Source organism: Cyprinodon tularosa, unplaced genomic scaffold (assembly GCF_016077235.1).
Source record: "Cyprinodon tularosa strain WSP-4 unplaced genomic scaffold, ASM1607723v1 ctg24, whole genome shotgun sequence".
NCBI lineage: Eukaryota > Metazoa > Chordata > Actinopteri > Cyprinodontiformes > Cyprinodontidae > Cyprinodon > Cyprinodon tularosa.
In genome coordinates this window covers 1147271-1161853 of record NW_024038896.1, presented here as the reverse complement: position 1 = coordinate 1161853, position 14583 = coordinate 1147271, and the positions used below count along the sequence as shown (strand labels likewise).

The following is a 14583-nucleotide window of genomic DNA, read 5'->3' as shown; positions in this document are numbered from 1 at the left end:
GTGATGCAATTCTGATGCGATTCAGTTTTAGTTAGAAATCCAACATTTCAGTTTGACTGACTCACCAGTTCTTTGCTTTCAGTTAGAGAGTCCTCCACATCAGAGAAGCTGAAGCTGGCCACCGTGATGAACTGGCTCACCACGGACACAAACTTATCGCCCGGTTCCTGCGGGCGTTTCTTCTGAAATTCCAGCTCCTGCCATTTGAAATCAATTACAAAACAATGTGGCAACATTGTGGCAACTGAATGCATGTTTGAAATCATAGAAAAGGTGTTAGAGTAAGGTTAATGTTTGTCTCACACTCTCTACACTCTTTAAGCCGCTGCGCAGGTTTCCGATATCTTTTTCCAGCTCTGTCATGCTGTAAAGAAAAGAAAAAAAGAGGCGATCATTGTCTGGAGAACAGAGGGATCCTCTTTGAGAGATTAAGTTTGAGATGAAGCTGACCGCCACCGTACCCTGAGATTCCAACGTTCTAATGAATATCCTACCATATCGCTCCAGTTCAGCACAATGATTTAATGGGCAAATAAAAATTGTGACAGTAAGCAAAAGTAGCTGAGAGTCCCGATTTTTTTCACCCAATTTGTCTGTGTTTTAGTTGTGATTATTTAACTGCGCTACATTAATGTGGCAACCAAAAGACGTCCCAGAAAATAAACTTTAAGTCCGTCTGGAAAGTTTAAAATAATGGAGAAAAAGAAAAAACAAGATTCATATCTAACCTCAGAGTGAGATTACAGATTAGAGCAACAAAAGTATAATTTTCCGATTGATTTAAATAACATTAACAATATCTAGTAGTTAATAACACCATCGCTTCACATACTTGACTTTAGCTGCCTCTGAGACACTCTGCAGGTCTTCCTGGAACTTCAGGACTTTGGGATATTTCTTCTCTAGGATGGTGATCAAGTAGTGCAGCAGAGTAATGTTTCTGAGATCAAAACATACAAAGAATTGAGTAAATGGGCTAAATTGATAAAAAGAGCCCTACCAGAAAGAGAAAACATTAGCAGCGCCTGTCAGATTTATAACTTGTCTAGAAAACTATTAAGGAGGGAAATCTTACTTGTCAATACTAGATTTGGTATCAGCGATCTTGTTGAGTGAGGACACTTTAAAGCCATACGCATTGCCCCTCTGACCCTTGTTCATGTAGTTTCCAAAAGCGAGCACCACCTCCAGCAGCTGCTTTAGGTTTTTGCTGTGTAATATCTCCTTAGAAGCCTTGGTAAGAGCTAAAACAACAAAGAAGAAAAACTCACTTAAAAAGACATCAGTTTGGTTTTATAGAGTTTCAGGCACTTTTATAGGAAAGCCTGGTAGAAATAGTGGAAAACCTTCAACAAATCCAGCATTTTATTGCAGTATCATTATCTCATTGAAAGATAATCCCACCTTTAGTTTGAGCATATTGATTGTCTCCTGCCGGTTACATTTTACACAATCCTAACATTTAATCTTTGACCATTATGCTTTGAACAACCCCTCTAGAATAGGAAGTCCAGACTCATGGATCCTCTTATGTTCAGCTCTAAGGGTTTCTGCAGGATTTAGGTCTAAGGAACTCTAATGACTGTGGGAAAAGAATGAGTGTCTGTGAATTTTTAGGCAAATCTAATGGCTCCTATTCAGAAAAACGCAATTTCTACCAATTTATTTTTTTTAGCAGAGGCCAAAAGATTTATTTCAAAAATGTTCTTGTAGTTTATGAAATAAATGTAAACAAGGTTCCCAGGGCCTTTAAAAAGAGACCAGTACGAAGTCACCTTAAAGTATTCACCATTTATTTACAGTTAGTCCTTAACATTACCTTTATAGTACATAGTGTTTGTAGAGACAACCAGAGGTGGATCAGGGTAGAATATTGGTAGGTCAACTTTAAATCCCCTCTTTCGATGTTGGGACATTTTAATTAATGAAGATGCAGAACAACTACATCTAAATAGATCAACCATAAAATAATCATTTAAAAGGCCTTAGTCTCATCTAACTGAAGCGGACACGTCTGGTTAAAGGACTAACAGTGTGACCTGGTGTCTGCCTGTGTTTATAAGCCAGAAAAGGCCAGCTAGGCTGTTAGCTTATAGCTAGCTTTTATCAGTTTTAACGTAGACTTGATGAATGGCATGTTATCTTTTCCATTTTGGCTGGTGAGTAAAGTAGACGGCTTTCTGTGTCTGGCTATATTTTACCCCCAGGGAACAGAATGAGGTCAATGTGATCAATGACTTGTTACACTTTATTAACTTCAAAATAATATTATGCTGAAATCTAATATCACAATTAAATTAAAGTTATTTTTTCTTTATTTTTCATTTCAATATTTTGCTATTGCAACAAGAGAATTTTAAGGTATATGTTTTTAATAGTGATGCCCATAAAGTGGCTGGGTACAGTTAGATATAATTCTCAGACATTGTCTACCTTCAATTTTGGGTTTGATCTCAGCTATCCTCTCTGCAAACTTCTTCTTGAAGTATAAAGACTGAAGCCTCTGTTGGTAGTGGTTTATTCTGAAAAGAAATGGAGAGCAGACAAAATTAAATATGGACAGGGAAAATGTATAGATTTATTTCAAAGCCATAATACAGAACCAGAACTAATCATCTCTCTTAATAAAATGTTAGTGCTGATGGCGAGTATTTTTGGCAGGGCTCACAGGAATGGTAACAAAATCTGAGGCTTATGACAATGACACTGTTTACGTATTTCAAATCCCCCAAAATGTTTACAGTAGACTAAGAAAGCCAGTTAGCCATCTTTAGCATTGGATTTTCTTTTTTTCTGCAAAAAATAACCTAGTTTTAACGTCTTTTTCTAACTAAGATAACTTTGTTTACAAACCTAGAGCAATAATACTCCTACTACAACACTGTCTCTTTATTCACTCTCCAAATTTAGAAAATCTGATTTGCACAGTTTCCTATTTTTCTCTACTAAGTAGAAAGCCATGTGTCATTGAATTTGTCAGCCTAGTCTGAAACAAAGACTATTGTTTAGGCTGCAACAAACTCAAGCTCTCAGCTCTTAAAGGTGGAGGATCCTGCATGCAGAAACTGTAATGACCTGCTCATCTCATAGAGGAAGCGGTCAGGTTTAGCCATTCGATCCAGCTCATGCTTGTGTTCCTCCAGTAGATCCACATCACTCTTCTCAGGAACAAACTTCAGCAGCTGATTAGACAAAGAAAACCTTTACAAACTAGTATTATTGCAGCAGATCTGCACTTTTAGATCATTCATGTTTCTATGCCCTTACCTGCTCCAGCATGTCTTTAGGAAGGTCCTCATGCTCATCCATGGTAAGAATGGCTCTTTTCATCTCCTCATTCGAGAGCTTCAGTCTGCAGTAAACAACCAATGAGTCACTTGGAATCACACGGTTCTCGTCTCAGCCTCGCTGTGATGCTTTTAACTGAACTCACCGTGAGAGAAGAATGTTGCAGTTTTGAGCCCGACGACCATCAATGACTGACAGCTCCTTGACTTTCTTTGACCCCAATGTGTCGTCTTCTGCTTCTTTCTGTGAAATAAAATGATCAGTGCTATATTAAGCTACTTTACTAACATTTATGTAAATCAGAGAAAAAGAAAATTTGCAAACACCCATTCACACTCAACAAAGACTGCAACACAAGATTAAAAAAGAATAATACAAATCTTCCAGAATGCGGTTGGTCTCTGCAGGGTCATGTGAAAGCTCCCACTGTTTTTAGTATGCATAAAACTTCAACAGGGGTTCATAACCGAGGAGGCAGCAAATCTGGGTTTAGTATAAAGGTCCTGGTAGCAGCACTGATTGCTTATTTATGATTTTTGGTTCTTGGGTTCTGCTATGGCGTTCAAAATAGAAAATGTGAGGCAGTCCTGGCTGCAGACGGACTCATGCCGAGGTTACAGCCTGCAGTGCTGGAAACTAACTCTTAAAGTGCAAACTAAAGGTCCCCTGTCAGTGCTGACACATCTAACCTTTCATAAACCCTTATTGCCACTAAAGGCAGCAGTTTACTTGTTTTTCTTTATTAAATCATCCTGTTAAAATTTCCTTTCTCTCCTCATTATCCAGCTCCCCCCTGCTCTAGTCTTACTAATCTTGTTTTGTTTGTTAATGAATGTTTGGTTTAGTTTGTACTTTACCACTTTAAACAAAACAGATCCCAGCCACATTATTACATTTTTACCTGGGCAGCTTTAATGTTGACAAACAAGTTACACTTGCTAATTCAAAACAAACCTTTATAGTGGCAAAGATTAAGCTTATTTAAAACTAATCAATTGACACATCCCCTAATGTCACAGAGCGGCTGCCTGTTGGATGTGACCGGCTTTATCAAAGCCTGAAAAGCTGTACTAAACGAAATTTCATTTTGTATACAAATTGTGTATACAAAATTACAATAAAATTTGTCTAAGTCAAAGGCCGTGCACCACGCTTAGCTCTTCTACCTCATCTGTGAGCTGCAGGACCAGCTGTTGCTTATCATTCATTAGGCACTAAAATCTGAGATATTTTCTAAGGGGGCTTCTGCCAGGTACAGGGGGCGTTTGGTCACCTAATCATGGCCATTACTTTTGTTGATAAAACTGACCCTGTTGGAGCTTAGCCTACTGCTGAGCACAGCGTGCAGCTGCAGCCAGGGGCTCCATGTCAGCAATGTCTTAAAAACACTGTAATAATAGACTGTAACCTATGTGGAAATACAGAAAATGTGTTTAAATAAATCAAAATTATTGAATATTCTTATAATGTGGGTTATATTGACATTGAACTATAGACCAACCCTGTATTGTTTAATTCACAACAGTACAACAAAACCAAACAATAAATTAAAAACACCTGGTCACAAAATAAAATAAATGATTAAGTTATGAGGTTTGTGTGTTTTAACTGTACTTCTTAATATGCATTCAGAATTGTATGTCAATTTATTATTGTTAAAAATAATTTTGAAACAATAAGTCACCGGATTCCTCTTATGCCTCCTTTAGGAGGCTTAAAGGGGAACACCGTTTTTTTTTTTTTTTTTTACATTGGCCCCTTGATGTTACATTATTGCATCATGTTCTACTCACCCATATTACCGTATTTTCACGACTATAAGGCGCATATAAACGTCTTTTTTCCCCCTCAAAATGTGGGGTGCACCCTATGGTGCGGTGCGCCCTATCTGCGGACGTTGTTGAGACCACCATGAGTATATGAGAACGTTAAAGGGGGAAGTGTGGGCGTGGCTTGTGTATAAAAGAACAGGTATGTGCTTTATGCAGAACATTGTTGTCTTAACAACCCTGGAAATGGCAAAGAGACACGCCTATGAAGCCCAGTTTAAACTGAAGGCTATCAGCTACGCAGAGGAACATGGAAATCGAGCAGCTGCGAGAGAATTCAATATAAATGAATCGATGGTTCGCAAGTGGAGGAAGCTGGAAAACGAACTCCGACTGGTGAAGAAGACGCAGCTGAGTTTCCGCGGACATAAGGCGAGGTGGCCCGAGTTGGAGGAAAGAATCGAGCGGTGGATCGTGGAGCAAAGAACGAGTGGGGCCAGCGTTTCAACGGTCACTGTTCGACTAAAAGCAGTAAAGCTAGCGGAAGAAATGAAAATTGAAAATTTTCAAGGAGGTCCATCGTGGTGCTTCCGTTTTATGAAACGGTGCAATTTTTCCATCCGGACCAGGACTACAGTTGCTCAGCGACGTCCGGCGGATTATAATGAAAAGCTGGCGAGCTTCCACTCCTTCTGCAGCAAACACATCGCTGACAAAGTCATCCAGCCAAGCCACATCACCAACATGGACGAGGTGCCGCTCACTTTCGACATCCCGGTGAATCACACGGTGGAGAAGAAGGGGACCAGCACTGTAGCGATACACACAACGGGGTATGAAAAGGCGTCGTTTACTGTTGGGCTTGGCTGCCACGCAAATGGACCTGTGCTGTGAAGTGGAAGGCAGCGCCGGGCAAGTTACGCCACCGTTTGCGGATGGATTGTAGATGCTTGGACTAACGTGTCTGCTGGCACTGTTGTTCGAGCTTTCGCAAAAGCCGGCATTATTTCCAAGGAGCTGCCCGGCACGGAAAGTGACTCTGACAGCGAAGAAGGGGAAACTGGCATGTCTGATTTAGCGCAGCTGTTTAATTCAGAAACAGAGGATGAGGACTTTGAGGGGTTTGATTAATACTCTGTAATAAATACATGAATAAAGCACAGTCATACTCAGTTTTGCTCCCGCTCTATTTTTCTACCTGAAAACTTAATCGGTCTCCGCCAGTCACGTGACATCTGTTGCTAAGACGCCATTTTTGGTGGAAAAGGCGTAGTGTAAACAACCGCAGCATAGCTAAACGAAGGACTAAAGGATTGAGTTTGTTTCTCTGACTATATGGAAAAAAGTAAGGAGAATGCGAAATTACCGGACAGGTGTCGTGCCAAGGTAGTTATCCCTGCGAAAATTTGTATCCCCTCGTCGGGAGCGCGCACGGAGTAGGAAGAACAACCCGACTTAACTCCGCTTCAATTCCAACGTGCAGAACTTGAAATTTGAAAGGTTTTACGTGTATGAAAGTTGAGCTTTACTGTTTTATTCTTTACTTCACGTGTTATAGCAGAATATCGCCAGTGATATTGATTTAAAACTGATTATAAAACACAAACGTTTGCTTGAAAGCTGGTCGCTGACAGCAGTGTCTACTCCTCCCTCTGAAAGCAAACAGATCCTTGTTCTTTTCCACACGTTCATTAAAAAAATCTCTCATTGTTTCACAGTGTACAAATGTTCTCATCCCATTGAAAACTGTTGTAAACCATATACTTGTAATAAAAATGAAATAGAAAATGGAGTGCATGTGTACCGTATTTTCACGACTATAAGGCGCACTTAAACGTCTTTTTTTTTCCTCAAAATGTGCGGTGCGCCCTATGGTGCGGTGCGCCTTATGTGTGTTGTAACTGCGACTTTTGAGACCACCTCATTGAGGAGATGATGAAAGAGTGGCTGAATGTAAGGAGACCAGGTGTTTTTTTTCCACCCCTCACCATCGCTGTTAATATGCAACTCCATGCGTGCCCATCTCACAGCTGATGTGAAAAACATGGGGAAACAAATTAACGCTGTGCTCGCTGTTCAACCGCTCGACATCGGTGTGAACCGGACCCAGCAGGTGCAGCAGAAGCAGCGAGTTTACATGCAAAGTCAATGGTTGACGCGCGTATAGGTGCAGCAAAAGGTCCCGCAGCGCATTTTGGTGCAGCACGTCGGGAGCGTTTAAGCATCTGAAGCGCCGCGCTTCTGCTGCTCGAGATGGAAAAATGGAAGTTTTGCTGCTGGACGCGCTGCATCAACCAATCAGAGAAGCTGATCTGGGAGCTGCCAGCGAGACAGACAGCGCTCTGATGACATATGATATTAACGCAAATGGAAAAGGCTGGATGGATGCGTGGCTGAGGCAGGTGTATGTGAGAAGACTAGGTGGTTTTTTCCACGCATCACCATCGCTGCGTGCCCATCTCACAGCCGATGTGAAAAAAAGGTGAATCAAATGGATGCTGTGCTCGCCGTTATCCCGGGGGTCTGACAAAGGAGCTTCAACCGCTCGACATCGGTGTGAAGCAGCCGTTCGAAGTAAGGCTGCGAGCGGCGTGGGAGCGATGGATGACCGACGGAGACCACAGTTTCAGGATAAGAAGGCAGCGCCGGGCAGATTACGCCACAGTTTGCGGATGGATTGTAGATGCTTGGACTAACGTGTCTGCTGGCTCTGTTGTTCAAGCTTTCGCAAAAGCCGGCATTATTTCTGAGGAGCTGCGCTGCATGGAAAGTGACTGACAGCGAAGAAGGGGAAATTGGAATGTCTGATTTAGCGCAGCTGTTTTATTCAGAAACAGAGGATGATGACTTTGATGGGTTTGATTAATACTTTGTAATAAATACATGAATAAAGCACAATCATACTCAGTTTTGCTCCCGCTGTATTTTTCTCCCTGAAAACTTAATTCAACAGCATCCCCGGCGCGTCTCCTCCTCTTCATCGCGGTGGCTGGCAGGTGTTTTTTCATCTAAATAATCTAAATCTTGCAGCTATATTTGCTGTGATCAGTGGGAATAAAGTAGTTTTAATATGTTTTTAAGTGAGAAAGTCCACCTGAAAACTTCATAATTGCAGTCAGTTCATCCAGATTATCTATTTCTGTCGGAGGCGCTCAGACCCCCACATACCAGCGGTGCGCTGACAGGAGAAATCCTTTCGTTCACCGCGGCTGCTTGCAGGTGTTTTTCATCTAAATAATCTAAATCTTGCAGCTATATTTGCTGTGATCAGTGGGAATAAAGTAGTTTTAATATGTTTTTAAGTGAGAAAGTCCACCTGAAAACTTCATAATTGCAGTCAGTTCATCCAGATTATCTATTTCTGTCGGAGGCGCTCAGACCCCCACATACCAGCGGTGCGCTGACAGCAGAAATCTCTTCATCAGCAGCCTGTAGGCTGGGCAGCCTGGGGTTCACCGCGGCTGCTGGCAGGTGTTTTTCATCTAAATAATTTTAGCTGCAGGCACCAGGATACCGGCAATAAAAGCGAACATATTCCGTCAGCAGGTTTCAGGATTTTAAGTTAATTTAGGAGTGACCACAGCGCTGTGTCATCTGCGATGTCTCTGTCTCACGGCCAGCTGCCAGGTTTGATTAATACTTTGTAATAAATACATGAATAAAGCACAGTCATACTCAGTTTTGCCCCCGCTGTATTTTTAAATACGCAGTAGAGCTATTTAAAGGTAGTAGAGGACATGTACCTGTATATAAAAAACGTGCCCTATAGTCCGGTGCGCCTTATGTGTGTGTTAAATACAGAAATGGGACATATAACTGAGAGTGCGCCTTTTAGTCCGGTGCGCCTTATGGTCGTGAAAATACGGTAATCATTGAAGACTATATGCAGAAGGAAATATTTTTTTCCTGGTTGAAATTTAGTACTTAAATCTATATTTGTGTTTATAGTAACGTACAATTTATCTATGTTGTACTATCCTTAATAAACAGTTTGTCTTCTAACATCAGCTGTTTTATTTCATCCCATTTTGCCAGAACCAGCAATATGGGATGAAATAAAACCTGCCGTAATCTGTTCCCCCTGTCTAAATCAGGCAAAAAAGGCCCCAGCTTTTTCATTTTTGGCTTATAAGCATCTTTTATGATGCAAAAAATGAAAAAGCTGGGACCTTTTTGGCCTGATTTAGACAGGGGGGAACAGATTATAGCAGGTGGCCTGCTATAATTTGTTCCCCCCTTATAACTTTAAGAAATAAAGGTCAATCACATCCAAAGTTTCAGGAGTTAGTTGTCATCATAAAAGATATTTTTAAGCCAAAAATGAAAAAGCTGGGGCCTTTTTTTGCCTGATTTAGACAGGGGGAACAGATTACAGCAGGTTTTATTTTATCCCATATTGCCAGTTCTGGCAAAATGGGATGAAATAAAATGGCTGATGTTAGAAGACAAACTGTTTATTAAGGATAGTACAACATAGATAAATTGTACGTTACTATAAACACAGATATAGATTTAAGTACTAAATTTCAACCAGGAAAAAAATATTTCCTTCTGCATATAGTCTTTAATGATTACACGTGCACTCCATTTTCTATTTCATTTTTATTACAAGTATATGGTTTACAAGAGTTTTCAATGGGATGAGAACATTTGGACACATCTTCCAGGCATGTCAGTAAAATTAGCAGCAGTTCAGCAGACAGGATGAATGGTAGCCGGTGAGCACGGATGACGTCATACACACTTTGCTTTGTTTTAAAAAAAATAGAATATAAAAAAAAATATAACCCTGGATGTCTGGGGGACAGTGATTCGCCTACATGTTATGAATGCTGGCGTACCATAAATGATAAATTATGAACAGTTTAGTTTGTGCCTTCAAGTTGATCGCCCAAAGGAAGATGTTACTTGGATATCACAAAACCAAATATCTTCAGAACAGCTCCAAATTAAACAAAACTCATATGGGTGAGTAGAACATGATGTAATAACGTAAAATTAAGGGGCCAATGTAAAAAAAAAAACGGTGTTCCCCTTTGAGGTGCAGAAACCTCCTGCAGAAATCAATGTATGGCACATGAAATTTAAGTTTTCCAAATTGCCCATAAACATAAGTTTTAATTGAGTAATTTTAATCCAATGAGAGTGGAGCCTAACATAACTGAATAAAAAGAGTAAAATACTTCAAAGACCATGGAGAAGATGCAGTGGTTTTATACCAGAGATGAAAAACTCAATCATGACATACAGACAACAAGCATTTTAAAGACAAAACAGCAAACACAGAAAACCAACGTTAACACCTAAAGGACACTGTAACTTACTGTAGTGTAAAACTCACCTGTTTGCTGTTATTGATCGTTAGGAAGTCCTAAAACGCAGCAGGAAGCAGGAGAGATGGAAGCATTAGTTAGAATAAGTAAAGCAGTAACGTGTTCGCAGCCAGTAAGAACAGACAGCAAAATGAATCATTCAGGCCTTCAGTCATAATGAATCAGTAGCAAAGTGATACGGGATGAGTGGTTCAATTAATCAATGCGAGCTCATCGTCACATGCTGTGCCCATTAACATCTGCCAACTGTCTCTATGTTGGGTCAACGTGAAGTTTGATCTGGCTGAGAAGTAGCTTCTAAAATAAAACTCAGTCGTGTGCTGAAATTCTACATGCAATATCTATGTTCCTACCATCATGCTTTATTGTATTCAAGGTTTTACTGACTGAAAAAGTAAAACAGAAAACATCTAGAAACATAAATCTTAAAACATAAATACCAGAAACTAATTACTGGTGATATGTAGAAATTAAAGAAAAAGGAAGCTGATAGTGAATTGTTCACTCATGCTTTTTCATACAGCCAAAAGGAAAAGAACAGAATCATTCAGTTTTAAAAAGCAACAGAACAGGTGTTACTTTTTTCACCTTAATGTATCTATAGTACCTTCCAAAAGCAGTAATAAACACTAAACTAACCCATTCCACATGTTGGTACATCACAGAAAAATACTGACTGAAACCATCTTCTGCCCTTAAATTGCAAAGTCAACAGAAAGTTCTAATTTAAAGGTGATTTACTAAAAAAATTAGAATTCTGATAAAAAAACTGATTTTGCAGATACTCTTGTTTTAGTCTCACTGAAGGTATTTTAAACATACGGTGCAAAGGATATTTATTCTCTAGCTGTAGAAAGCTGATAGAGCCTGCAGCTAGAACTACAATAGAATGTGCTTATAAAATGCATTGACTCAGGCTGGCTGAATATCAATGTATGACACACTTGTTCTGATATTTATCTGTGTTAAATAAAAACAAAACAAAAACAAATAATGCATCACTTTCTTTTCACCTCACAAAATATAGCAGGATTTGTTTTGATCCATCATATAAAATCCCAATAAAACACATTAAAAGTCTCACCAAATGAAAAAGTGAATTACGAACATCCAATCACACACATATTAGAAATAAAAGTGTTGACATACAATCTCACTATGAACACCTGAAATTCTAAGTAACAAATGGCCTTTCAAATAAAAAAAATGAAATCTTTTGTTTCTGTCTAATTACAGATCGGAACCATACCTGCTGTCTCTGATAGGCTGAGAAGGTCTTTTCTATGTCTTTCAGGTCTAAGATTTTAAAAACTCTGGCATCGTCCACATCCATCCAAACAGTTCCCTCCAGTTTATTCTGTGTAGAGGACAATTAGATATCTTACCATGTGTCTTATTAATAAAATGCAGTTGCCATTAAATCTCTTTATTGTTCCCACCTCAGCCAACTTGGACCAGTTGAAAGACTTGAGCGCATTGGATGGCTGAGGAATGGTCTTCTTCTTTAAAGAAGGTCCCAGGGGGGCTCCTGGTGGTGGAGGGATACCCCCAGTGGGTGCTCGCCCAGGGGGAGGTGGAGGGCCACCAGGTGGTGGAGGTGGGGGAGGCGGAGGAGGCATCGCACCACCAGGAGGAGGGGGAGGAGGAGGGGGACACAGGCCTGTAAATGCTGGCATCGTCGAAGGAGGCAGAGGGCTGCCAGGGGGGCCGGGGGGCAGGGGAGGACCTCCAGGAACAACAGCTGCTGCCCGTCTCTGTAAAAACAATGGGGGTTAAAATGAGCCCAGGATTCTCATGTAACAAACGTCACTAATGTACTAGAGATCATATTTTGTCTGCTGTGAAAACTACAGAGAAATCAGGAATCTTATCTTTAGACAAAAGAATTTAACATAATATCAGCAGATTCAGCTTATTTTAAATGTGCAAAGGGAGACATACGGTGCTGAGCTCGTGCAGTTGTGCTGTAAGTTCAGCCACTTGCTGTTTTACATTCTTGTGTTCGTTGCTCTCCTTTTCCAGCTTCTCTTTCATCTTGTTGAGCGTCTGCATCATTTCCTCTTTCTCCTGCGTCTTTGCATCACATTCACGCTCTTTCTTCTCAAACCTTTGCTGCAGCTCATGGTGCTCTGTTGCGATCAAATACGTTTAACGTCAAGCTTACTGAACCAACATTATTTGTAGTGAGACTGGAAAAGCATACACACCTTTCCTCATTTTCTCTGCCTGCTCTTTCCACTGTTTAACCTCGTTTTCATTAACCAGCCTGAACAGAGAAATGACAATGGGTAAATTAATCGCAGCCTTTCGATGAACTTCAAAGATAAACCGTTTGGAGCTAACGTTGTAAACTTTGTGACTTTCAGCTTGTCTGCGAACACAGCACTCTTGTGCATTCCTCACTCCCACAGTCATGTAATTTCTTCCATGACTCCGTTTATTTATCTGTGTGTTGAAGCACTTACATCCTGACCACATTCTTTACGTCAAAGTTCTCCAGTGGTGCGATGTCGGGGTCGTGACCTTTATCATTCTGTAGGACCATCTGCTGGACGATCCGGTCCAACAGCAGCCAGTACTGTACCGTGTTTCCACTTCTCTTGTCTGGAAATTAACACAGGAATACTGATGTTGCCAGCTGGTGTCTTTTATTCTTCAACAATGCCATTGATAAAAACCTCATTAATTTCGGCCCGGTTAGGGCATGGGGCTTGGAATTCTGAGGTTGTGAGTTCGAGCCCCACTACCTAAGAATGCCACTCTGGGTTCCTGAGCAAAGACCCTTACCCCAGACTGCACCCGGCGCGCCGCAAAAGGCAGATGGGATAAATTCAGAGTGAATTTTGTTGTGCTGCACTTGTGAGAGTGTAATGAAAAAAATTTAAAGTAAGTAAATAAAAGGAGGAATGACCTATCCGATAGTTATATCAAGCTACCATGAATTTGACCTACACTGCTTGTCTCCTTGTTAAATCTCTGTATTGCAAAAAGAAAGGCCGTCCGGCCACGGTTAAACAAGTTTTCAAAGCAAGTGAAATTGTATGTCAATGCAGCCTGATCATGTCACTTGATATTCTTTCAATTAGGATTACAGTGTAATGTTTGACATGTAAAAAAGACTAAACACTCTTAAAAGATAAACCATCCAACACTTTCAATTTTTTGTTATTTTAAGTTTCACAAGAACCTATTAGCAGTGTTAAGTTTGTTAATTGGTTATAAAGAAAAATGTATGATAAAACACAAATTTGTTTAAAGCTCTTTCACTTTCACTTTTCAATTGTGTACCCTTTTACAAAGACCCTGACAAAGTAAATATCGGGATCTGAAGGAGTATAGTGTTCAGTTAGGCTGGGAATGTGCTTATCCAATTTTCTGAGCCATCTACTCTGGACAAAGTCAACACTCTTATCTTTCTGGCACAAAGCTGGAGAGCACAAGCACTATGCACTTTGTGGGAGTATTACCTCTGCCTTCAGACTGCTATTTACAGCCTCATGGTGCCTAAAAACATACCTCAGACGCAGGTTCTATCTGCATGTAATCCAAATTTTTAGAGAGACTTACGTGGCATTAGCAGACAGTGATGCAGCACAGACATAAAGTGTGGGTATGCATCGGTGAGGTTCATCTTCTTGCGGATGAGATCGAAAACTTGAGTGGCACTTTTTGTGTCTATGTGTACCTAAAAGAGAAAAAAATATGTTCAAATTCACGTTTGATTTTAATTTGCAGGAGTTAACTAGTTTCCTCTCTTCCTTACCGACTCGAACCGTTTAGACAAAGCGAGCTCGTCTTCGTTCCGCAGCATTTCAAAGTAGTCTAAATGCCTGTGAGAATAGCAAAAAACTGTTATATTAAATCAAGAGGCTATAAATATACAGCTCACACTGTACAACAAAACCCTGCGGTTTCTGTACACTACACGACGCATGACCCATGATCAGTCTGAAAGTCGGCCCGATCAGAAATTTCTCGCACGACTTGAAAGTCCCCACGAAAAGGGCAAAAAAAAAAAAATCACACAGTTTAAGCTTTAAACCGAGGGTGATAGATTCTGAGATAAGTTTGTTTTCTACCTTTCTATGAAAAAATGTCATGAGGTATGAGATAAAAACATACAATTTAGTGCCTGATCATAAACTCTTCTTTCCAACTTTCTATTACTAATATGCTTGATAAAGAGGGGTGCC

At 40.3% G+C, this 14583-nt stretch overlaps 1 protein-coding gene across 6 annotated transcripts in view; it reads right to left on the bottom strand.

Moving 5' to 3' along the window:
* LOC119785060 (disheveled-associated activator of morphogenesis 1-like) overlaps positions 1-14583 on the bottom strand; it is a 76188-nt gene that overhangs the window by 4234 nt on the left and 57371 nt on the right. For 5 of the 6 annotated variants that reach the window (XM_038287450.1, XM_038287448.1, XM_038287449.1 and 2 more), the window contains 16 exons: positions 14154-14220; positions 13958-14075; positions 12856-12994; positions 12598-12656; positions 12332-12519; positions 11830-12144; positions 11640-11747; positions 10399-10428; positions 3434-3531; positions 3268-3352; positions 3076-3182; positions 2434-2522; positions 1076-1244; positions 833-940; positions 304-364; positions 66-197 (listed from right to left, as the gene is read on the bottom strand). In XM_038287450.1, the coding sequence (XP_038143378.1) occupies positions 66-197; positions 304-364; positions 833-940; positions 1076-1244; positions 2434-2522; positions 3076-3182; positions 3268-3352; positions 3434-3531; positions 10399-10428; positions 11640-11747; positions 11830-12144; positions 12332-12519; positions 12598-12656; positions 12856-12994; positions 13958-14075; positions 14154-14220 (1873 nt within the window). The remainder of the gene's footprint in view (positions 1-65; positions 198-303; positions 365-832; positions 941-1075; positions 1245-2433; positions 2523-3075; positions 3183-3267; positions 3353-3433; positions 3532-10398; positions 10429-11639; positions 11748-11829; positions 12145-12331; positions 12520-12597; positions 12657-12855; positions 12995-13957; positions 14076-14153; positions 14221-14583) is intronic. The other variant, XM_038287453.1, reaches the window with a different exon arrangement.